The sequence below is a fragment of the Symphalangus syndactylus genome, chromosome 21 (genome assembly GCF_028878055.3).
Source record: "Symphalangus syndactylus isolate Jambi chromosome 21, NHGRI_mSymSyn1-v2.1_pri, whole genome shotgun sequence".
Classification (NCBI taxonomy): domain Eukaryota; kingdom Metazoa; phylum Chordata; class Mammalia; order Primates; family Hylobatidae; genus Symphalangus; species Symphalangus syndactylus.
This window is the reverse complement of record NC_072443.2, coordinates 37,340,325-37,366,380: the sequence shown is the minus strand read 5'-3', so window position 1 is coordinate 37,366,380 and position 26,056 is coordinate 37,340,325. Positions and strand designations below refer to the sequence as shown.

Here is a 26,056-nt window from a genome sequence, read left to right as displayed (position 1 = left end):
GAATCTGAATGTTGGCCTACTTTGCTAGATTGGGGAAGTTCTCCTGGATAATATCTTGCAGAGTGTTTTCCAACTTGGTTCCATTCTCCCCGTCACTTTCAGGTACACTAATCAGTCGTAGGTTTGGTCTTTTCACATAGTCCCATATTTCTTGGAGGCTTTATTCGCTTCTTTTTATTCTTTTTTCTCTAAACTTCCCTTCTCGCTTCATTTCATTCATTTCATCTTCCATCAGCGATACCCTTTCTTCCAGTTGATCGCATCGGCTACTGAGGCTTCTGCAGTCTTCACGTAGTTCTCGAAACTTGGCTTTCGGCTCCATCAGCTCCTTTAAGCACTTCTCTGCATGGGTTATTTTAGTTAAACATTCGTCTAATTTTTTTTCAAAGTTTTTAACTTCTTTGCCATTGGTTTGAATTTCCTCCTGTAGCTCAGAGTAGTTTGATCGTCTGAAGCCTTCTTCTCTCAACTCGTCAAAGTCATTCTCCGTCCAGCTTTGTTCTGTTGCTGGTGAGGAACTGCGTTCCTTTGGAGGAGGAGAGGCGCTCTGCTTTTTAGAGTTTCCAGTTTTTCTACTGTGTTTTCTCCCCATCTTTGTAGTTTTTTCTACTTTTGGTCTTTGATGATGGTGATGTACAGATGGGTTTTTGGTGTGGGTGTCCTTTCTGTTAGTTTTCCTTCTACCAGACAGGACCCTCAGCTGCAGGTCTGTTGGAGTTTGCTAGAGGTCCACTCCAGACCTGTTTGGCTGGGTGTCAGTAGCGGTGGCTGCAGAACAGCGGATTTTCGTGAACCGCAAATTCAGCTGTCTGATTGTTCCTCTGGAAGTTTTGTCTCAGAGGAGTACCCGGCCGAGTGAGGCATCGGTCTGTCCCTACTGAGGGGTGCCTCCCGGTTAGGCTGCTCGGGGATCAGGGTCCCACTTTAGGAGGCAGTCTGCCCGTTCTCAGATCTCCAGCTGCATGCTGGGAGAACCACTACTCTCTTCAAAGCTGTCAGACAGGGACATTTAGGTCTGCAGAGGTTACTACTGACTTTTTGTTTGTCTGTGCCCTGCCCCCAGAGGTGGAGCCTACAGAGGCAGGTAGCCCTCCTTGAGCTGTGGTGTGCTCCACCCAGTTCGAGCTTCCTGGCTGCTTTGTTTACTTAAGCAAGCCTGGGCAATGGTGGGCACCCCTCCCCCAGCCTCGCTGCTGCCTTGCAGTTTCATCTCAGACTGCTGTTCTAGTAATCAGCAAGACTCTGTGGGCGTAGGACCCTCCGAGCCAGGTGTGGGACACAATCTCCTGGTGTGCCGTTTTCCAAGCCTGTTGGAAAAGCGCAGTATTAGGGTGGGAGTGACCCGAATTTCCAGGTGCTGTCTGTCATCCCTTTCTTTGACTAGGAAAGGGAACTCCCTGACCCCTTGCACTTCCTGAGTGAGGCAATGCCTCGCCCTGCTTTCGTTTGTGCATGGTGCGCTGCACCAACTGTCCTGCACCCACTGTTTGGCACTCCCTAGTGAGATGAACCCGGTACCTCAGATGGAAATGCAGAAATCACCCGTCTTCTGCGTCGCTCACGCTGGGAGCTGTAGACTATAGCTGTTCGTATTCGGCCATCTTGGCTCCACGAGCTGAGTCCTTGTTTTAGACCAATTGGGAGTAAGGGGGTCAGCTGGAAAGTCCTGTAATTATTTAGGTAGGTTAAAAGTGTCTGCAATAGTAGTCATGTATATGTATTGCTTTTTAAAAGTCATATATATGTATTGTAAAATCCTGGTGTTTGGGGACTATGGGTCTTTTTCTAGTTTGGTATAATGTGTAGTCTAGTGTGCTTAGCATTGCTGTTTAAACAGTGGCAAGCTAATGTTGGCAATTTAAAAATTGTAGTTTAAAATCAATAATTATTAATTTGTTTATCAGCAATAGAGAATAAATCAATAATTAGCACCATTTAGCATTATGTGACAGATATATTAGAAGTGATATCATACCTCATTTGTTCTCTAAAGTTTAGCTACTTTTATTTTCAAATAAGCCCATATGTACCTGGTAGTGATTTTGAGTGTTAGAGTGCTGAAAAAAGAAGTCCAACTCTCTTTTGCTCTTTCCTCCCTTCACCTTACTTTCATATTGTTAGCTTGTGACTGGGCTATTTTCTACTAATTGTGAATTTGTGTAACTGATGACAAAGCTTATGACGAATGTCTTAGTTCTCTGCTTTAGGCCATAATTTCTGTATTCCTAGAGTTCTTTGTTAATCAAATACATAAGTTATTGACTTGAGACCTCTTTTATTATAATTATCAGTACCAACATTTATTAGTTGTAAAATGAAAAAGAACTAAGTATTTTGATAGGCTGTTCCTTTCATCATGCTTAAATTTTTCTTCTGGCATTTTAAAATTTGTTTTTTTTCGGGTGTCTTCCCCCACTCTGGTGATGCTTATTGTTTTTTCTTGTATTTTAAAAATTTAATGTGATTATTATTCCTAGATGTCATTTGTCAGAGTGAACCGCTGTGGTCCCCGAGTTGGTGTAAGAAAGACACCAAAAGTAAAGAAGAAGAAAACTTCAGTGAAACAAGAATGGGATGTGAGTATAGGTGGGATAGTAAATAATGTAACATTACTCTGGAGAAATGGACACACTGATATGGCCCTAGTCATACAAGATGGTGTTCTGAATGGGGCTCATCATGTAATAGGGTGGAATAGGTTTCTGGGCATGTGATATTCTAGGTCTTGGAGGGAAGAGCAGAATCCTTTGGGGGAGGTTTTTAGAATACACATGTCCAGGCTGTGACCTCTATATCCTCTGAAGAATTGGAATCTTAAGGGGATGGGGAACATATTAAAAAAAAGTCTTTTCACTTTCACTCTTGAGAACTCACTGCATAAAGGCAACTCTAGCTCACTGGTGTCACTGAAGTCTGTGAATTTTTTCGGTACCTTTTTTAGGTTTGCTCAGAGCAACCAGTGATATCATAACCATGTGAGTGCCAGTTTTGGCTGAAAAAAATAGGTGACCTTTGCTCTCTTATCCCATGAATTGCTCACTTCCAGAGGTTGATCAGTTTCAGAACAAATGTTCTCTTATGGTATAAGACAAGTCTCAAGTACCTGTAACATGATCTCTGGCTCCTAACCTGAATATTGCTTGGTGTTACCAAGGGGATTTATATCTTTTTTTTAAGAGACAGGGTCATGTCCTGTCTGTCACCCAGGCTGGAGTGATGTGATGCCATCATAGCTCACTGCAGCCTTAAACTCCTGGACTCCAGCAATCCTCCTGCCTTAGTCTCCTGAGTAGCTAGGACCATAGGCATGCACCACCACCCCTGGCTAACTTAAAAAAATATTTTTTTTAGAGACAGGTCCTTGCTGTGTTGCCCAGGTTGGTCTTAAACTCCTAGCCTCAAGCGATCCTCCCACCTTGGCTTCCCAAAGTGCTGGGATTATAGGCCAGCCATCGCACCCAGCTAGATTTCTCTTTTGTAACCTGATACTTTGGTTTGGACCAGGAGACTTTAGGTGTCTTTACTTTCCATTGCAAAGAGTAACTAGTTAGGGATTAGATTGGATCTCAGGGATTCTTTTGGACTTGGAATCTTCTGGTTTGCAACCTAGCATGTTAGCCAGATATCCTGGGCAAACTGACAGCCTTTGAAGTGGGGCAGGGGGACTTCTCTGTGTTTAGATTGTTTTGTTGCTGTCTGAGTGGCTATAAAATTTTAATAACAAGGATGTGACTCTAAGGTAAGGAAACTGATAAATCGGAAAAAAAAATGTGTGATAACATATTTTCCCCTTCAGAGTGGTTACTTTGAGAAGTTTAGTACAGTTGACCTTTGAACAACATGAGTTTGAGCTGCACGGGTTCATTTACACTTGAATTTTTTTTCAATAAGTACAGTTGACTGTATCCTGGGGTTCCACCTCTACAACGAAAGGTGGATTGAAAATACAGTATTTTCAGGATGCAAAACCCAGATATGGAGAGCCAGTTAGGTGGGATTTGAGTATGTGTGGATTTTGGTATATGTGAGTGTCCTGGATACTGTGGGATGACTGCATTTATTCCAATATGCCACTATTGCTTAAAACTTAATTGAAATCTATCATTTGAAATTGCGTTAAGAACCTTCCTCATTTACTTTTTATTATCTGCAGTGCTGGAACAATCTTTTGTTTTTTGAAGGTAGACTGAACTTGGAAAATAGTTGTAAGTCATTTGGAGTAAATGGTAAATGATGGAGAAGAGATCAAACTGATTAATACTGTCTTGATAAAAACAGTGAGACATTTTCTGAAATGGCTTGTAGATTAGATTTAAATGCAATGTCAAAAGAAAATGGTTTTAAGCAAGAGTAGTATTGATGGAATTATTATTTTCTTCCATGAGAACAAATTTCAAGCCTATCCCTTATTTGTATGCCTGAGTTTTTAAATGCCTATTAAAAACAATTCTCATGATCCTGTAGTTGTACCTTGTACCTTTCTTTTCCTTTTCCTTTTTTTTTTTTTTTTTGAGACAAGGTCTCGCTATGTTGCCCAGGCTGGCTTCAAACTCCTGGGCTCATGATGGGATCTTCCTGCCTCAGCCTCCTGAACCCCTGAGTAGCTGAGACTACAAGCGCACACCACCATGCCTGGCTCTTGTGCCTTTCTAAATCATTGTAAAAGTAGTAACAGTTTTCATACAGAAAAGCCTTGAGCCAAGTATAAATAGTGGCCAAAAAGTTTAGTCTTTGATCAGAAGCCATTTTTGACTGTTTGTATTCCTCGTCACTTAGAAGTAAAACTAACTTGTTTTATTTCCTGCCTTACCGAATCTGTGTAGCAAAATGGCTGAAGTTGCTTTGGAAAGGGCCAAGTTACAGGGTTGCTACTTAGAGCTGTGCAGCCTGTGTACCACACAATTTCAAGGAGTGCTATTTACACGGACTCCGATATTAATGGTAACTTATGGAGTTGTTCAGAGTGGTAGCCCTGCCATGTTGGTTTAGTGCCTTTTAATTTAAGTGACTGTTTTCACATTTTATGAAATTATGTATTGCCCTCAAATTTCATCTTTCATTGTAGTAGCATCTATGCTTAAGGTGTTTGCAGACACAAATTGAACCTCTCTATAGTGATCACACTTTCCTTTTTTTGTTTGTTTTTTTTTTTGAGATAGAGACTCACTTTGTCACTGAGGCTGGAGTGCAGTGGCACAATCTTGGCTCACTGCAGCCTCCACCTCCTGGGTTCAAGTGATTCTCCTGCCTCAGCCTCCTGAGTAGCTGGAATTACAGGCGCCCGCCACCAGGACTGGCTAATTTTTGTATTTTTAGTAGAGATGGAGTTTTGCCATGTTGGCCAGGCTGTTCTCAAACTCCTGAGCTCAGATGATCCACCCGCCTCAACCTCCCAAAGTGCTGGGATTACAGGCATGAGCCACTGTACCCAGCCAGTGATCACACTTTCTTTTAGGAACCTTTAGCGTTGCGTTGTGGAATCCTGGGATTCCATAGACTACAGTGTGAACACTAAAACTTTAAACTTACTCATATTGAATATATACTACCATTTATTCATATATCATATGTTCATTTTGAGTATTTTCATTGTTTTAATATACTATATGACTGCTTGGTGAATACAGTACTTACTTTCTGTAAGACATCTAAAATTAGTCTGTTATTTTCTATAAATAGGACACCTAAAACTAATATGTGTTCATATCTAAATTGAGAATACTGGTTCCTAGAAAGAAAGAATTTTTGATCCTAGGATTTTGAAAGCATTTTAGCCATTAAAATCCAATAAATGTGTATATTTTATAAGAAAACTTTTTTTTTTTTCTTTTTAAAGAAAGGCCACTTTTTTTACAGAATACTGTAACTGATCTAACAGTTCATCGGGCAACTCCTGAAGATCTGGTGAGTTTAATATCAAAACTTAAGTCATTTATTCAGTGTTTTATTTGGTATTTGACTTGTAACCTTTAGAATAGAAACTATAGGCACTTCCTGGAAGTTGTTCAGTTATGTTTAATCTTGTTTATGTCTATATAAAATCAAAAAGCCTATCTTCTGGACTTCCTGATTTTAGCTAGGAATATCAATTAGTATGTATTAGAGTTTCATTAAATATGTTGGGTTTATAGTTGAAATCTCTTCAGTCTAGTACTGCCCTGTATATATCTATCTATCTGCCTTTTAAAAAAATGTGTAGATATCTTCAGCATTGTTTATTACTTCCCTATACAAACATATTGTTCTAGTCAGTGTAATAATTTATGTGTATTTCCATGTCTGAGCCCCTATTCCTTACTTGGAACAGTTTCTGTACCTTCTTCTCTACCTGTTCAAATTTTACTTTACTTCCTTATCCTAGTTCAAATCCTACTTTTTTTTTTTTATGTTTCCACTTAGTTTTTTCTTTTTTAGATTTATTGAGATATAGTTCGCATACCATAAAATTTACCTGTTTAAAGTGCGCAGTTTGGTGATTTTTGGTATATTCAGAGTTGTGCAACCATTGTCACTATCTAATTTTGGAATGTTTTCATTACCCCAGAATGAAACCCTCTACCCATTAACAGTCACTCCTTGTATCCAGTTCTTCCCAGTTTGTGGCAATGACCAATGTACTTTGTGCTTTTATGTATTTGCCTATTCTGGTCGTTTGATATATGTGGAATACAACACGTGGCCTTTTGTGTCTAGCTTCTTTGTCTTAGCATAATATTTTCAAGGTTCATCCCTGTCGTAGCATGTATCAGTCTCTGCCCACTGCAGCCTCCACCTCCTGGGATCAAGCCATCTCCACCTCAGCCTCTTGAGTACCTGGGACTACAGGTGCATGCTACCACGCCTGGCTAAGTTTTGTAGTTTTTGTAGACACAGGGTTTTGCTGTCTTGCCCAGGCTGGTCTCGAACTCCTGGGCTCAAGGAATCTGCCCACCTCAGCCTCCCAAAGTGCTGGGATTATAGGCATGAGCCACCAATCCCAGCTCATATTAGTTCTTTATTCCTTATAATTGCCAAATAATATTCCATTGTATGGATCTAACATTTTATTTATCTGTTGTTCAGTTGGCGGACATTGCATTGTTTCTGCTTTTGCATTGTTAGGAATAATGCTGCTGTGAACATTCATGTACAAGTTTTTGTGTGAACATATATTATCAGTTCTTTTATATGTATACATCTAGGAGTATAATTTCTGAGTCATATAATTTCTCCATATTTAACTTTCTAAATAATTGTCAAACTGTTTTACAAAGTGGCTGCACCATTTACAGCCCCACCAGCATGTATGAGGCTTCCAGTTTCCCCACATTGTTACTGTCACCTTTTTCATTTTAGTTCTCTTAGTAGGTGTAAAGTGCTGTCTCATTGTGGTTTCAATTTGCATTTCCCTAATGATAAATGATGTTAAGCATCCTTTTATGTACTTTTTGGCCATCTGTAGTATATTCTTTGGAGAAATGTCTATTCAAATACCTTAGTCATTTAAAAATTTGATTATTTGTGCTTTTATTGTTGAGTTATAAAAATTATGTATGTATTCTGGATTTAAGTTCCTTATCAGATATAATTTGCAAGTATTTTCTCCCATTTTCTTAGTTGTTTTTTCAGTTTCTTGATGGTGTCCTTTAAGCAGGGAAGTTTTTAATTTTGATGAAGTCAAATTTACCTGTTTTTTATTTTGTCACTTGAGTTTTTAGTATCATACCTAAGAAACTGTTACCTACCCTAAGGTTCACAAAGACATACTCCTATGTTTCCTTCTAAGAGTTTTATAGTTGTAGTTCTTATATGTAGAACTATGATTCACTTTAAGTTAATTTTTCTGTATGGTGTGTGGTGGGAGGGGGGCCCAACTTTATTTTTTGCTGAAGGATAATCATTGTCCAAACAGCATTTATTGGAAAGACTATTCTTTCCTCATTGAATGATCTTGGCACTCTTGTTGAAAAATCACTTGTCCATAAATATAAATGTTTATTCAGCACTCTCAATTCTATTTCACTGATTTATGTGTCAGTCCTTATGCCAGTACCACATTGTCTTGATTACTATCGTTTTGTAGTAATTTTGAAGTCCTGTTTTTGAAACTGACCAATAGTTATCTCCTCTAAACTATTACTACCTATCTTAGGCATTGAGTATATGACATCTAATGTATATCATTTGTCTTTATATGGATGTGCCCAATCTCAATGGGCAGATTGTTAATGCTTTTGAGAGATACAGACCATATCTTATACATCTTTGTGTACCCGGGAGTCTTAATCCTAGTAGGTGCTCATTAGCTATTTACTGAGAATAATAATTATGCCCCACTGAGTTAATATTTTTTAAATGAAAAATTTCAAACTCAAGGGAAAATGGAGACAAAAATAGAAATAAATACCATGTACTGTTCACCCAGATAGGATAGTTATTAAAAATTTGCCATAGTTGCTTCATTTATCTTACCCTTTTCTTTTTTCACTGAAATATTTTAAAGGAAATTCCAGAGAACACATCATTTTGTGCTTACATATTCAGTTTGTATTTTTTAAAAATATAAGCCTTTTTTTTTCAACATAACCACAGTGCCATTATTACATCCAACAAAAGTAAATATAATTATTTGGTAACACCTAATACCTAGCCCATATTCAAATCTCCTCAATTGTCTAAAAAATATCATCTTCATTTTTTTTTTGTGAGTCAGAATCCTTGGGTAATATTTGTTATTATCTCTTTAATGGATTGATTTCTTATTTACATGGTGAAAACTCAGCAGTACATTTTATCATATATATTCATGTTCATGGTTCTGAATACTAGAGTACTTGTAAAACCAAATGTCTAATTTTATTTCTTAGCCACCTTAGTGAACCTTAGCGAACCCTCCTTAGTGAACCCGCCTTAGTGAACCCTCTAACACTTGAGATCTGTGGCGCGTATCTTTTCTTGCACTTCAGGAACTCTACTTCCCTGACTTCTGTATTTTCAGTGAGCCACTTCCACATGAGGCCATTGAAGGGCTATAAACACACTGCATTATTATTTCTTGGTAGTGATGTGATGATCATGAAATGAGTGTGTCTTTGCCAAAGATGACTCAGTGGATTTTGTACCTTTTACATTGTGCTCAGTGTGTGTATATGTGTGTATGTGTATGTGTATGTTAAAAACAATGCTGGTTTTGACCCATGAATTGATTTTATCATCCATTAAGTGAGTCCCAACCTGTGGTTTGAAAAACACTAGTTTGCTGGATAGTCTTGCAGAAAAGTAGTAGAAATTATTATTTCTTTCTGTACATCTTTTAGGTAGGTTTACCAGTTCTATATACTTATTTCTTTAAGATCATTTTTGAAAATTTAGGGGACTGAAAATTTTGGCTATTAATATATATAAACATGCAGATATTAGACCAGAAAAAGTTTAAAAAGTGATGAACTAGAGTAGGTGATCTCACCATCTGAATAGGCAACTTCTTTGTGTCTGAAACGTTCCTTTATGTACTTTTCTCTTCTATGTAGGTACGCCGTCATGAAATACACAAATCAAAGAATAGAGCATTAGTACATTGGGAACTCCAAGAAAAAGCTTTGAAGAGAAAATGGAGGAAGCAGAAACCAGAAACTTTAAATCTTGAGAAAAGAAGGTTGTCTATCATGAAGGAGGTAATGCTAAACTGCATTAGAGTTAGAAAGAGAAAAAGGAGATAAATAGGGTTCGTTCTTTTTCCTTCAATTTGATTCACGTTGGAGAGACTCTAGTGATCACTGCATTCTTATTCAATAATCTACATGTGGACTTCAAAAAAAGCGACAGAGTGGTGATTGGAGTCTGGTTTGGTGGTTTGAATTCCTGTTCTACAACTTACCAGCTATGTGACCCTAAGTAAATTATTTAACTTTTCAGCCTGAATTTTCTCATATTTAAAATTATTATTTGCTTGTATTGCTATGAGATTTCAATGATATAATACTTATAAAGTGAATAGCACAGTCTTTGCTTATTCCTCTTTTTGTATATAAGCTGCTATAATTCTTTTTCTCAGTAAAGTGATTAGCACAATCTTTTCTTATTCCTCTTTTTATATATAAGCTGCTATAATTATTTTTCTCAGTTTAACAGCAGTGCTGTTAGATTACTTTGAAAAAATTATAATGCTGTATGCTTGTCCAACTGAGTAATAAGCAACTTGTCTTTGGCTTAACCTTTTGTCAGACGTGGGGTGTTTGGATAAATAATCAGATATGTAGGGATAAACAATATGGGAAATAAGAGGAAACTACAGCAAATAACCTTTTTAAATTTGAGCTGAGGTCATTGTAAAGGAATGTGCTTTGTCTGTAGTGTTGCTCTTTGTTCAGATTGAAGCTTATGTACAGCACTTAGCTGTCTGACCTTTCACGGCAGCTTTGAATCATACATTTTCTTTTGAGGAATTTGTTAGGCTTCTTATTGAAATAAAGTCTCAGTCTTAGACATCATCAGAAAGAATAATATCTCCCAAATAAATGTTTACATGAGCTTGAGAAAAGAACAGTGGCTTGATTGAGAGAATGCTTCTTTACAGATAATTATCTTTTGGTGATCTTGGACAAGTCACATACATTTAAATGTTATGTGGTAATTCTCAGTGAAAGGCCTAAAAACACAGATCTCACCATGAAAAAAGGCAGCCTGCTTGGATTGCATCAGACTCTGGGCTTTTTTTCCTTTCTCTAGTGGTTCGTGCTCATGTCCTGAATTTCTCATACAAGTTATAGATGTGGTAGTAGGAGCAGGTGTTTAAAGAAGGGTGGTGAGAGACGATGAGTGACGTTTCTTTGCCTTCTTTTTGTAGATCTGCTGCCTCAGGCACTAGTGTAGTGGTTCTCAATTCTCACTGCACATTAGAATCAGTCAGGGTCAAGAAGCTCCATTAAAAAAATATATAACAGCTGGGTGTGGCAGCTCATGCCCGTAATCCCAGCATTTTGGGAGGCCAAGGCGGGTGGATCACCTGAGGTCAGGAGTTCAAGACCAGCCTGGCCAACATGGTGAAACCCCATCTCTACAAAAATACAAAAATTAGCTGGGCATGATGGCAGGTGCCTGCAATCCCAGCTCCTTGGGAGGCTGAGGTGGGAGAATTGCTTGAACCCGGGAGGCGGAGGTTGCAGTGAGCCGAGATTGGGTCATGGCACTCCAGCCTGTGTCAGAAACAACAACAGCAAAACAACAAAAAACCCCAAAGATTAGCGGGGTACAGTGGCAGGTGCCCATAGTCCCAGGTACTCAGGAGGCTGAGGCAGGAGAATTGCTTGAAGCCGGGTTGCAGTGAGCTGAGATTGTGCCACTGCACTCCAGCCTGGGCAACAGAGTGAGACTCTCTCTCAAAAAAAAAAAAAAAAGAAGAAAAAAAGAAAAAATCTCTCTCTCTCTCTCTCTATATATATATATATATAAAACTATATCTGGACTCTACACCCAGAGATTCAGATTTAGTTGACCTAGGATGTGGCCCCATGTAGGTGTTTTTTAGACAGTTCCTTTGTAATTTTAATGTGCTGCAGGGGTTGAGCACCTCAGCTCTTATCAGTATTCAGGTATTTTCTCTCTACCAGCATATCTTGGGATAATTTCCTGTCAGTGCTTAGACATCTACCTTTTATTTTTAATGGCCAGTAGCATATAGATGTACCACAATTTATTTATCCTGTGCTTTATTGGTGAACACTTAGGTTGTGTATTAGAGTATAGTTTAAGCTTCTGGAAATAAAAAAACCCTCCTATATGTTTTGCTTTAAACAAACAAATTTGTTTCTGTTTATGAAACAGTTGAGAGGAAAGTGGTAGCTGGTAGGGAACTCTGCAGTCCTTTATTACACAGCTTCTGTCTCTGAATACAAAATGGCCATAGCAGCTTCCTTCAGCTATATGCCAGCCAGCAGGAAACAGGAAGAACAGTGCATGCTACTCCTATTACATGTCACCCAGAAGTTCTGGCATATATCCTGTGGGCCAGAAGGTCATCACATGGCCATTCCCATCTACAAAGATGGTTGGGAAATCTAGCTATGTAATTGGCTAAAATGCAGGAGTTCTGCTGTTAAAGGAGAAACCAAAAGAACATTGCTGGATACTTAAGTAGTACTGTCAGTTACTCACAGATTGTTTTCTACCTTGCTACTATCAGTAATGTAATAAATATCCTTGAAAATGTTTTTGGGTACACATATAAGTATATTTTTAGGATAAATTTTTAAAAGTAGAATTGCTTAGTCAATGGATATGTGCATCTTTTATTTCAATGTTGGTAAATTTGCAATGTCTCTGTTTAAGGGATGCAGTGGACCAAAGGAAGAAGCCTCCTTAGACATATTCACATAAGCTTCATCATTGTGTATTAAAGTTAACAGGATCCATCCACCTGAAGCTGGACTCCTAGATTAACATAAATTAAGAGAAAGCTCTTTGGCCAGCATAATCCTAGATTTCATTTGCTGTAAGATGTACCCATGCCATGGGAATCAAGCAAATTAGGGTTCCCTCTCACTCATGGAGAGGGAGGCTTTCAAAAAGATCTTATAAATCCCCAAAATGTAGTAACTTCTAAAGTCTCTTTGTAATTTCCCAATTCTACCTGATGTCTGTTACCATGGTACAAAAGGGCTAAGATGACGAGTTTCTGATAATGTCTTTTTTTTTTGCGGAGACTGGGATCCTTTGAAAATCCAACATGTGTACCACCACTTACAGGTTTAAGTTTGTGCTCTGCAAACTCATTTGAGGAGTAATAGATAGAGTTAGGCTTGTAGAGATCAGTTTACCTGTCAAATGGATGGGCTTTATGAAAGGAGTTATAAATCTAGAAAGAAGAAGTAAAAGCCAATACACTGATCTTTGACCACTCAAACCATTTTTCCCAAGGGCAGGGACTAAACAGGGGTGTCCAATCTTTTGGCTTCCCTGGGGCACATTGGAAGAAGAAGAACTGTCTTGGGCCACACATAAAATAAACTAACATTAATGATAGCTGATGAGCTAAAAAAAAAAAAAAAAAAAGTTGTAAAAAAAAATCTCATAATGTTTTAAGAAAGTTTACAAATTTGTGTTAGGCCACATTCAAAGCCGTCCTGAGCCACAGGTTGGACAAGCTTGGACTAGCAGAAGGTGGCAGATAATGGTTTTTACATGAGACCTCATTATAATCAATATCAGGTCTCAATATAAGGTTATAAGATTATTTATAATCTTCATGTGTCAATTCCATCTCTTTATTTTGATAGGTAAATGCTTTTAAAAAAATAGTAAACTCTTAAAATTATTATTAGGAAATAAGCTTTGTGTAATTTTTCTGGTATAGTGAAAGATTATACTCATTCATTCACATTCTTTCCTAAGCTTGTAATTGCTTGTACTTGCAAGACGGCTAAGCAGGAATAGAAATTTGGTTTGTGGGATAATATAATTTAAGTTATAGCAAAATTCTCAAACATCTCTAGAGTGGTATATAGGTTTTCAGTGTTTCCATATCCATCTACCACCCCTGTAGGGCTGGGGAAGGGTTGTTGACTGGGACTGGACTCTCAGTCTTCTGGGTCTAATGTGCTCTTGACCTGATACCATTCCAAAGCTTACTCTTTGTAGAAGGAATAAATTCAGGGCTTTCTTCTCACTGAGTCAGCCAACCTGCTTGCCTATAGCAGGGGAAGAAGGGGAAAAATTAAGAATGTGACTCTTGCTATTTTTCTTTCTGTGTCCTAAAACAATAACTGAGGTCACATTATGTATGTATTTGATTCTGTAGTATAGAGAAATTCTGGTAAGAGTATTTGTTACCAGGTATTTTATCAGTTTGAGTCAGTGTTGGAAACTGAGCAGTTTCCAGGTACTTTTTAACTTGAGAATGCCATCTGGTGGTGGTGCCGAGAGAATTATCTGGCTTTTACTGTAGCCTGTGGCCTTATAATTATGAAAGTTCCTAAGTTGAAAATGCATAATCAGAGGCACTATTGTAATGTTACTTTTTGTGTTCCTACCTCTCCAGGGTAAAAAACTGATTTGTTTTTAAACACAGGAGCCTCACATTTTTTGTTTAATCCTAAAACTCATATCTTATGTCATGTTTTTAAAGTTGTAGGTCATGACTTGACAAATTAGTGGATTACATTAGTGGATTCTGAATTCACTCTAGTGGTTGAAACACCTCTAAGTTTATGGCTCAAAGATTCATATCTTTAATCTGTGTTTTTCAAACTATGGATTATCATTTGTTAATGAATTGTGAAGTGAGTTGCTGCCAACATTTTAAAAAAATAGAATAGAAATTAACAAGAAAACATCAGTGGTTCTCATGGAGCAAGGTTAATTAAAACTTTTATCTTGTATATATACACACAAATATATATGTATATGTATATAAATATATATATTTGTGCGTCTATAAATGTCGTGGGTCACAATTGTATTTCTTACTTTGGATTGCAGTCAGGTATTTGAAAGCCACTAATTATTGTCTTAGCCCCATCTACTGGTACTTAAGGATATTGCTACTGAAGGATTTCAGGAAGGTAGCCTATGGTTATTTTCATGCTCCAGGCGTTTTTATGGTCTTTTCCTTTGCGATTTGAAAAGTAAATATATGTTTATCTGAATAATAATATTTGTCATTAACACGTGTCTAGATTCTTTCTGATCAATACCAGATGCAAGATATGTTGGAGAAATCTGATCATCTAATAGCTGCAGCAAAAGAGCTGTTTCCTCGTAGGCGCACAGGTATTCAATTCAAACAAAAGCTTCTCTTTTTTATTAACTGTAGCCCACAATTGACTATTTGGAAGAATTTAAAGTCCTTTCTTAGGCATCATATTATTTACATTACAAGTATTGTAGGGTGGATTTACAAGGGTTGTTAGGGTTAGAGTCATTATAATCTGTTTCCTTTCCACTAAGAATATTAACTACCTGTATTACAATTACAAATAATTCAGCTAAGGAAAAGTAAATTGTTTTAATCTACTAAAATATGGTGTAAAGTAAAGGATTTTGTAATTTTAAAATGTGACTTGAGTAAAGCTTAATTTGAAACCTAAAGCAACTTCAGTCTCTCTCTAAAAGGAACTTTGCCTTTTGTCAGATACACGCATTATTTATTTTAATGTGTGTGTAGTTCATTGTTTATCTTAATCTTCTAGAAACATCATTAGTTTTTCATGTAAGGTTTGAATTCTGGCTTGGCAATTTATTAGTGTTAACTCTGGGCTAGTTACTTAATGTCTGTGAGTTTCGGTTTACTGATCTGTAAAATAGTAATAGTACTTACAGGGTTTTATGAGAGTAAAATGAGTTAATATATGTAAGTATGTTTAGAACAGTGCCTGGCATATAGTAAGCACTACATTAATGTGAGCTGCTGTTTAAGATTTTCATTAGATGATGCAAACCAATGGCAGTATAGAGCTTGTGAAGTCAAGTTAATTAAATGAAACAAATCATCACATCTTCTTTTCCTTTTGCAGGGTTTCCAAATATAACAGTGGCTCCTGATTCCTCTCAGGGTCCCATTGTGGTAAATCAAGACCCTATCACCCAATCTATCTTTAATGAGTCTGTCATAGAACCTCAGGTAATGTGTTCTACTCACAGCTATAACACTCATGCTGAAAGGAAGTTTAAGTTGATATAGGCCTTGTGGTAAATATATTAAAAGTTTAAATATCGACAAGTACTAGTTGTGGTTGCTAGCTTTGCTCTTACTTAAGTGTATTGCACTTTCTGTGAGTAATGTTTGTACCAAGTAAGACTGGAAAATAATAGCTAAAATTTATTGAGTGCTTACCTAGTAGGTGTATATACTGCTTTATCCCCATTTGGCAGATGAAGAAATTGAAGCTGAGAAAAATTAAGTCACTTGGCCAAGATCACATAGTTTGCATCAGAGATGGGATTCAAATCTAGGCCATGTGGCTCCACAAGATTGCCACCATCGATAATTATGGCAGGGAGTCTTTCCACTTGGAGTCAGGTGGATCTACTTACTAGCTGTTTGTTCTTGAGCTGATTTCTTAAAATATCTGGGTGGGTTCAGAATGTGTTTTGCTTCTTTGTTTTTTGTTAAATGGGACTAGAAGGTACCTGATATCGTTGTTGCATGGATCAGGTGAGATAAGTTATGTAAAGTTCCTGGTATAATACCAGGAACATAGTACTTCGTAAATGTTAGTCTCTTTTAATGTATTAGGATATTTAAAAAATAGCTTCCCAAGAAACTTGCAATTTATCAACTAGTTATATGGGAGAATTATATTACAGTAGTAAAACATTAATTAGCTGTGTTCTAACCTAATGGGAATTCTTAATTAATGAAAATGTTTAGAATTTTGAGATAGTAAACTTTTTTTAAAGCCCATGAATAATTTAATACTAAAATAAAACAACTTATGCATGACTAGGACTCAGTACCTGTTTAATGAAATTTCCTAAGTTATAATTTCTATGAAAAAACAAGAGAATCATCAATTAGAGGGATATTCCTAGGAGTTGCAAGGTCCAGAATCATAAAAGATTTATTAATTATATTTTTTCATACTTCCAAAGGCAATTAAGTAAAATGTTACATGTATTTTGAATAGCCAAAAATCTTTTGCCATATTTCCAGGCAGAAACCATTTATGTTTTGGCACTTAATGAGAAGTTAGCTTTCAGATAGCTGGAAATTTAATCACCCTAGAATATCTTATTGCTGTAGTATGTTCAACTGGAGATTTTACTTTTATTTAAATAAATCACGTAGTGAAGTGTGCCCTATTTATTTCAGTCATAGTTTAAGCACTTTTTCAGTTAATTGGAGCCTGGAAACAAGTACACGATGTATCCCAGCAACATGGAATAAAGCAGTCAGATTTTATTCTGTTGAAAAGTCCATTTGTACACCTGAGCCTACTACCATTAATACAGCAGTAGAATTTCAAATTAATGTTACTGATACAACTAATTTACCTACCTGGTTTAAGTTCTTTCTCAATTTACAGCTGATAGCAGATGAAAAACAGTGATGTGAGCCCCTCAAAGCAGAGGTAGCAGAGAAAAATGGTGGTGAGGGAGGAGAGAGAGGACACCTGAATAGATAAGCAGAGGACCACTATACATCAGAAAGGAAATTGGTGTTGCTATAGATAATCTTTTTTTTTTTTTTTGAGACTGAGTCTCGCTCTGTCGCCCAGGCTGGAGTGCAGTGGCACAATCTTGGCTCACTGCAAGCTCCGCCTCCTGGGTTCACGCCATTCTGCCTCAGCCTCCTGAATAGCTGGGACTATAGGTGCCTACCACCATGCCCGGCTAATTTTTTTTTTGTATTTTTTAGTAGAGACGGGGTTTCACCGTGTTAGCCAGGATGGTCTCGATCTCCTGACCTCGTGATCCGCCCACCTCAGCCTCCCAAAGTGTTGGGATTACAGGCATGAGCCACCGTGCCCAGCCTGCTATAAATAATCTTGAGTCACCAAGAAAAATGAAATTGTAACTGCGTTACTTAAGTTCTCTGGGTCCTAGTTTCTTCATCCATATAGGAATTAGTGAGACTAAACCTACTCACTTATTCATCATGTAATATTTCAGATCATGCACTAGATGCTAAGATACATAGATGATTAAGGCATGTCTCTGTCATTGGATTAGGGAAGTAGCAGGAGTTGAGGTTAGAGAGATAAGTAGGATCTAGGTCCTGAAGGACTAAGGACTGGAAAGTAAAAGTAGAGTCACTGAAGGATTTTAAAGAGTGGAGTCATGATGAGATCCAGTATAGTGTGGAAGATGGATTGGGGAGGGACAAGACTGGAGAGAGGGTCTGGTTAGAAGACTTAGGTGGGCATCTTAGAAGTGGTGAGGACCTGGCCCAAAGCCGTGCCAATAGGGAAGAAAATACAGGAGAATAGGGATAGACTTGAGAGTGGTTAAAATGAGGTAGAGTTGGCAGGACTGGGTGGCCGATAGGACAAGGCAAGTGAGAAAGAAGGATAACTCCTCATTTGCTGGCTCGAGCATTTGAGTAGATGGTGACACTGTTCATGGTCTTAGGTAATATTGGCAGGAACAAAGTTTCTGGAAGAATGGTAGGAGGGGTTAGAAAGCTGTTCAGCTTGGACCTATTGAGTAGGGATCTTTTTTTTTTCTTTTTTGAGATGGGGTCTTGCTGTGTCACCCAGTCTGGAATGCAGTGGCACAATCATGACTCACTGCAGCCTCTACCTCCTGGGCTCAAGCAATCCTCCTGCCTCAGTCTCTTAAGTAGCTGAAATCACAGGTGCACGCCACCAAGCCTGCCTAATTTTTGTGTTTTTGGTAGAGACGGGGTTTTGCCACGTTGCCCAAGCTGGTCTCAAACTCCTGGGCTCACATGATCCTCCTGCCTTGGCCTCTTAAAATGCTAGGATTACAGATATGAGCCACTGTGCCTGGCCAGAATAGGGATATCTTATAGGCAGTTGAATATGAATGTCTAGGGCTTAGGACAGATCTGAGTGTGAAGATAGAGGTTTGGAAATTAATAGCATTTCATTTGTAATTACAGCTTTGGAATTAGATAAAAACATTCAGAAAGTGGATCGGATGAGGGGAGAAAAGGTTGATATAGGCCTTGTGGTAAATATTTTAAAAGTTTAAATATCACCAAATGCTAGTTGTGGTTGCTAGATTTACTCTTACTTAAGTGTATTGCACTTTCTGTGAGTAATGTTTGTACCAAACAAGATAAGACTGGATAATAATAGCTAAAATTTATTGAGTGCTTAGTAGGTGTGATGTGACTTCAGTCACATCATCAGATATAAGGAAAGGGTAGAAAAATAAGATCAGTAAAGGAGATTGGGAAGGAATGGCCAGAAGAGTAGGAGAAAATCTAAGAAAATACAGTATTATGGGAGTTAAAAGAAGTGTATCAGGTAGATTTTTTTTTTTTTTTTTTTTTTGAGACAGGGTCTCGCTCTGTTGCCCGGGCTGGAATGCAGTGGCATGATCACAACTCACTGCAGCCTCGACCTCCCTGGGCTCAGGTTATTCTCCCTCCTCAGCCTCCTAAGTAGCTGAGACTACAGGCGTGGACTACCTCACCTGACTAATTTTTAAATTTTTTTGTAGAGACATGGTTTCGCCATGTTGTTAAGGCTGGTCTTCAACACCTGTGCTCAAGTGATCCACCTGCCTTGGCCTCCCAAAGTGCTAGAGTTTTAGGTATGAGCCACCACACCTGGCCAAGTGGATTTTAAAGGAAAGAAATGAGTGGTCAGAAAAGTAAGGGAAGGCAAAGACAGAAATACTCATTTGAGTTAGGAATAAGTGTGTTGAGGTTGACCTTGTAGAGAGCAGTTTGAGTAGAGCAATAGGGCAGAAGCAAAGTTGCAGGGCATAGGTGATGAGCGAGGAGCGTGGAACAACTCTTTCAAGAAGTTTGGTGGTAGAAGAAAGTATATATAGCTTAAGGTGAGTGTAGGGTCAGGTTAAGATGGGAGAGGCTTGCTCACATTTGAATGTTGGTGAACTGAAGCCACTACAGAGACAGATATTGAAAATGTGGTAGAGAGATAGGATAATTGATAGGAGTGGAAGGATGTGAGAGGATTTGTGTTCTACAACATGTGGAGGGCTTAGGAGGAGGGACCTCTCTTCTGTTATGACAAAAAAAAAAAAAGTGTGAGTATATATATAATCAACTTGTGCTATTTTTATTGCTGTGTTGAGACAGGCTCTTAATGATGTAGATGGTGAAGAAGAAGGAACTGTTAATAGCCAATCAGGAGAAAGTGAGAATGAGAATGAGTTGGATAACTCTCTAAACTCTCAGTCTAACACAAATACAGACAGGTATGTGTATATGGCATAAATATTTACAACTCTTAGCTTTTTTCCATGGCCATTTCAATGTTTGCCTATTGCATCATTTTTTATTAAATGGGAGTTTATTTTTATTTAAAAATTTGTTTATTTTGGTATTTCAAAATAATTTGCAGGGATAATATAAAAAGCTCTTATATACTCTTTACTCAGGTTCATCAATTATTAACATTTTCCACATTTCTTTTTTCATTTTATCTCCTTTTCTGAGTATGCACACGCATGCATGCACATGTGCACCTGTCACCTGAGTAATATACATTGTACCCAATATGTAGTTTTTTATCCCGCACCTACCTTCCGCCCTCCCCCTTCTGAGTCTCCAAAGTCTGTTATATCACTCTGTATGCCTTTGCATACCCATAGCTTAGCTCCTTAGCAAGTAAGAACATGTAGTATTTGGTTTTCCATTCCTCAGTTACTTCATTTATAATAATGGTCTCCAGCTCCATCCAAGTTGTTACAAAATACATTATTATTATTATTTTTTTTGTGTGTGTGTGGCTGAGTAGTATTCCATGGTGTGTCTATACCACATTTTCTTTATTCACTCATTGGTCGTTGGACACTTAGGTTGGTTCCATATTTTTGCAGTTGACTAACATACATTTTAAAAGAACTGTTTGGAAGTAAGTTGCATGCTTCATGTTCCTTTATCCCTAAATACTTCAGTGTGTGGTTCCCAAGAAAAAGACCATTCATTCAGATGAAATCACAGTACAATGATCACAATCAGGAAATTACATTGATTTAACACTATTATCTAATCCATAGACCTTACTTAGATTTCTCCAGTTGTCACAATAATGTTTATTTTGTTTTTTGGATGATTGAAGAACTAATCGTAATCACTTATTATATTTAGTTTTCATGTCTTTTCATTTAAAAAAAAACCTGGAATCTTCTAAAGTCTAATCTTAGTGTTTCTTTGCCTTTTATGACATTTGTATAGTTTTGAAGAAGTACAGGGCAGTTATTTTACAGAATTCTCTCTAATTTGACTTTGTCTTATAATTTCTTCATTATTAGGCTCAGCTTACTTATGCATTTTGGGCAAGAATACCCCTAAAGTGATGCTAAGTCCTCAGTGTGTCATATCAAGAGGCAGTGACACCTTGGTTTAATTATTGGTGCTGCTAACTTTCATCGTTTGGTTACAGTGATGTCTGCCACATTCCTTCAATGGATTATACTGTTTTATCTTATTTATTTTGATGTTTATTTGTCACATATTTGGGAGCTTCTTCAAGTAATTCCTGTGTCCTTTTAATGTATCTTCTTTAACGTTTAATTTCTAGCACAACATAGCTCTTATACTTTCTCTTCCCTGGAATCAACTATTTCTTCAAGAATCCTTAGCTCATTTTATTAAAGAAGGGTGTTTAGAAACCAAGCTCTAAGTATTAGATGCGTTTATTGCACTCAGCAGTCATTGTTTTTAGACCAACAGATACGTATATATGCACACACATATATATACCTATAGTCATATGTATATGAACATGTCTATATTAGTATCTAGTTTTCTGTGTATTTAGTTATAAATCATGAATTTATAGTGATACCACCAAGTCCAATTTAACACTATTGGTAGGTCCTCTTGGTCCTCTTATTCCATATTTGTATCCATATTCCATATTTGTATCACTCTTCTTTACCACTGAGCAGCATGTCTCCAAACATTACACAAGTAAATTTATTCATATTCAATCCTGTAATACATAGAAAGTAGTTTTGGAATTGCTGCACCCATACTACTGCAAAAATAAACCTGCTAAGTAGAGTTCAAGGTTGTTTGCAGATTTCTAAAAGGTTATTGTATTCATTTGAAATATAATTAGGTTCATTTGCTTCTATTTGTATTCAATTTTAGGTTTTTACCTCTCTTTTTGACAAAATTTTACAAAAAGCTGTTTTCAGGGTAGTGTCACCATCCCCTATCCCGTCTAACTAGTTCCCGTCTACACTTACCCTTGTAGGTAATCAGTTTCCTTAGTTTTAAAATTTATTCTTTCTGTGTTTCTTTTTATAAATGTAAGCAGATATATATATATGTGTATATATATATCTTATAAATGTAAGCAGATTATATATATCCTTATTTTCTTTCTTATATAAAAGATAACATACTCCTTATTTTCTCTTCTTATATAAAAGATAACATACTCTATTTGCTTTTATTTTACTTTATTTTAATTGACAATAAATGTGCATATTCATGGGGTACATAGATGTTTTGATACATATAATGTATAGTGATCAGATTGGGGTAATTAACATATCCATCTATATTTGCTTTTACCACTTAATAATGTATCCTGGAAATCTCCCCATAGCTGTTTATATGTTTACAGAGATATTTTTTCTTCATTTTCATAATAAAATGAAACAGTTGCATAGTACTAAATTGTGTGAATGTACCGTAGTTTATTTGACCATTCTCATATATATATGGTCATTTAGGTTACTTTCAGTATTTTATTTTATTTTTCATTTTTCGAGATGGAGTCTCATTCTGTTCCCCAGGCTGGAGTGCAGTGTCGCTATCTTGGCTCACTGCAACCTCCGCATCCCAGGTTCAAGTGATTCTCCTGCCTCAGCCTCCCAAGTAACTGGATTACAGGCATATGCCACCAGGCCTGGCTTATTTTGTATTTTTATTAAAGACAACATTGTTCAGCTCCCACTTAAAAGCGGGACATGTGGTGTTTGGTTTTCTGTTCCTGCGTTAGTTTGCTGAGGATAATGGCATCCAGCTCCATCCATGTCCCTGCAAAGGACATTATTTAATTCCTTTTTATGGCTGCATAGTATTCCATGTTTTATTATTAAATTAACTAGAGAGAACTAGCATCTTTATGACATTGAATTTTGCTATCCAAGAACATAGTATATTTTTCCATTTGTTAAAAGGTCCGCGGCTTTCTTCAGAGCTGTGAGGCATAGATGTTTAAGTCTGACAAAGCTGTGCCCACAGCCGCCCCTTCTCCCAGGTGCTCTGTCCCAGGGAGATGGGGGTTTTATTTATAAGTCCCTGACTGGGGCTGCTGCCTTTTTTTCAGAAATGTCCTGCCCATTGAGGAGAAATCTGGCAGTCTGGCTGCAGCAGCCTTTGCTGAGCTTTGGTGGGCTCCACCCGGTTTGAACTTCCTGGTGGCTTTGTTTACACTGTGAGTTTAAAACCACCTACTCAATCCTCAGCAATGGCGGATGCCCCTTCCCCCAGCAAACTTGAACATCCCAGGTCGGTCTCATATTGCTGCTGTGCTGGCAGTGAGAATTTCAAGCCAGTGGATCTTAGTTTGCTGGGCTCCATGGGGGTGGGATTCGCTGAGCCAGACCACTTGGCTCCCTGGCTTTAGCCCCCTTTCCAGGGGAGTGAACAGTTCTGTCTCGCTGGCATTCTAGGCGCCACTGGGGTATGGAAAAACAAAACCCCTGTAGCTAGTTCGGTTTCTGCCCAAATGGCCCCCTAGTTTTGTGCTTGAAACCCGGGACCCTGCTGGGGTAGGCACTGGAGGGAATCTCTTGGTCTGTGGGTTGCGAAGACCGTGGGAAAAGCACAGTATCTGGGCCGGACTGCAAGGTTCCTCAGGCTCAGTCGCTCCTGGCTTCCCTTGGGTAGGGGAGACTTTAACACTTATGGTCAATATTAGACAGATCAATGAGACAGGAAACTAAAAAGGATATTCAGGACTTGAACTGAGCTCTGGACCAAGCAGACTTAATAGACATCTACAGAACTCTCCACCCCAAATCAACAGAATATACATTCTTCTCAGTATTTTATCACACCTATTCTAAAATTGACCACATAATTGGAAGTAAAACACTCCTCAGAAAATGCAAAAGAATGGAAATCATAATAAACAGTCTCTCTGACCACAGTGCAATCAAATAGAAATCAGAATTAAGAAACTCACTCAAAACTGCACAACTACATGGAAACTGAACAACCTGCTCCTGAATGACTACTGGGTACATAACTAAATGAAGGCAGAAATAAAGATGTTCCTTGAAACCAGTGAGAACAGAGACACAACATACCAGAATCTCTGGGACACATTTAAAGCAGTATGTAGAGGGAAATTTATAGCACTAAATGCCCACAAGAGAAAGCAGGAAAGATCTAAAATTGACACCCTAACATCACAATTAAAAGAACTAGAGAAGCAAGAGCAAACAAATTCAAAAGTTAGCAGAAGACAAGAAATAACTAAGATCAGAGCAGAACTGAAGGAGATAGAGACACGAAAAACCCTTCAAAAAAATCAATAAATCCAGGAGCTGGTTTTTTGAAAAGATCAACAAAATAGACCAGTAGCCAGACTAATAGAAAAGAGAGAAGAATCAAATAGACACAATACAAAATGATAAAGGGGATATCACCACTGATCCCACAGAAATACAAACTACCATCAGAGAATACTATAAACACCTCTATGCAAATAAACTAGAAAATCTAGAAGAAATGGATAAATTCCTGGACACATACACCCTCCCAAGTCTAAACCAGGAAGAAGTCGAATCCCTGAATAGACCAATAACAAGTTCTGAAATTGAGGCAGTAATTAATAGCCTACCAACCAAAAAAAGTCCAGGACCAGGTGGATTCACAGCCAAATTCTACCAGAGGTACAAAGAGAAGCTGGTACCACTACTTCTGAAACCACTCCAGTCAATAGAAAAAGAGGGAATCCTCCCTAAATCATTTTATGAGGCCAGCATCATCCTGATAGCAAAGCCTGGCAGAGACACAACAGAAAAAGAAAATTTCAGGCCAATGTCCCTGGTGAACATCGATGCAAAAATCCTCAATAAAATACTGGCAAATGGAATCCAGCAGCACATCAGAAAGCTTATCCACCACAATCAACTTGGCTTCATCCCTGGGATGCAAGGCTGGTTCAGCATATGCAAATCAATAAATGTAATCCATCACATAAACAGAACCAAAGACAAAAACCACATGATTATCTCAATAGATGCAGAAAAGGCCTTTGACAAAATTCAACACCTCTTCATGCTAAAAACTTAATAAACTAGGTATCAGTGGAACATATCTAAAAATAATAAGAGCTATTTGTGACAAACCCACAGCCAATAGAATACTGGATGGGCAAGGCAAAAGGCAAGGATGCCATCTCTCACTACTCCTATTCAACATAGTGTTGGAAGTTCTGGCCATGACAATCAGGCAAGAGACAGAAATAAAGGGCATTCAAATAGGAAAAGAGGAAGTCAAAATGTCTCTGTTTGCAGATGACGTGATTGTATATTTAGAAAACTCCATTGTCTCAACCCCAAATCTCCTTAAGCTGATAAGCAACTTCAGCAAAGTCTCAGGATACAAAATCAATGTGCAAAAATCACAAGCATTCCTATATACCAATAACAGACAAACAGAGAGCCAAATCATGAGTGAACTCCCATTCACAATTGCTACTAAGAGAATAAAATACCTAGGAATACAACTTACAAGGGATGTAAAGGACCTCTTCAAGGAGAACTACAAACCACTGCTCAAGGAAATAAGAGAGGACACAAACAAATGGAAAAACATTCCATGCTCATGGATAGGAAGACTCAATATCATGAAAATGGCCATACTGCCCAAAGTAATTTATGGATTCAATGCCATCCCCATCAAGCTACTATTGACTTTCTTCACAGAATTAGAAAAACTACTTTAAACTTCATATAGAGCCAAAAAAGAGCCTGCATAGCCAAGACAATCCTAAGCAAAAAGAACAAAGCTGGAGGTATCATGCTACCTGACTTCAAACTATACTACAAGACTACAGTAACCAAAACAGCATGGTACTGGTACCAAAACAGATATATAGACCAATGGAACAGAACAGAGCCCTCAGAAATACACCACACATCTCCAACCATCTGACCTTTGACAAATCCGAGACAAACAATAGGGAAAGGATTCCCTATTTAATAAATGATGTTGGGAAAACTGGCTAGCCATATGCAGAAAACTGAAACTGGACTCCTTCCTTACACCTTATACAAAAATTAACTCAAGATGGATTAAAGAGTTAAACGTAAGGCCTAAAACCATAAAAATCCTAGAAGAAAACCTAGGCAGTACCATTCAGGACATAGGCATGTGCAAAGTCTTCAGGTCTAAAACAGCAAAAGCAATGGCAACAAAAGCCAAAATTGACAAAGAGGATCTAATTAAACT

The 26,056-nt window shown here is 37.8% G+C and overlaps 1 protein-coding gene across 7 annotated transcripts in view; it reads left to right on the top strand.

Annotated features, from left to right (window-relative positions):
- SPICE1 (spindle and centriole associated protein 1) overlaps positions 1–26,056 on the top strand; it is a 93,574-nt gene that overhangs the window by 34,466 nt on the left and 33,052 nt on the right. For 6 of the 7 annotated variants that reach the window (XM_055260176.2, XM_055260169.2, XM_055260172.2 and 3 more), the window contains exons 2-7: positions 2,478–2,576; positions 5,857–5,904; positions 9,510–9,653; positions 14,652–14,745; positions 15,489–15,595; positions 19,709–19,827. In XM_055260176.2, coding sequence (XP_055116151.2) covers positions 2,478–2,576; positions 5,857–5,904; positions 9,510–9,653; positions 14,652–14,745; positions 15,489–15,595; positions 19,709–19,827 — 611 coding nt within the window. Of the gene's footprint in view, positions 1–1,501; positions 1,681–2,477; positions 2,577–5,856; positions 5,905–9,509; positions 9,654–14,651; positions 14,746–15,488; positions 15,596–19,708; positions 19,828–26,056 lie in introns of those variants that run through there. The other variant, XM_055260175.2, reaches the window with a different exon arrangement.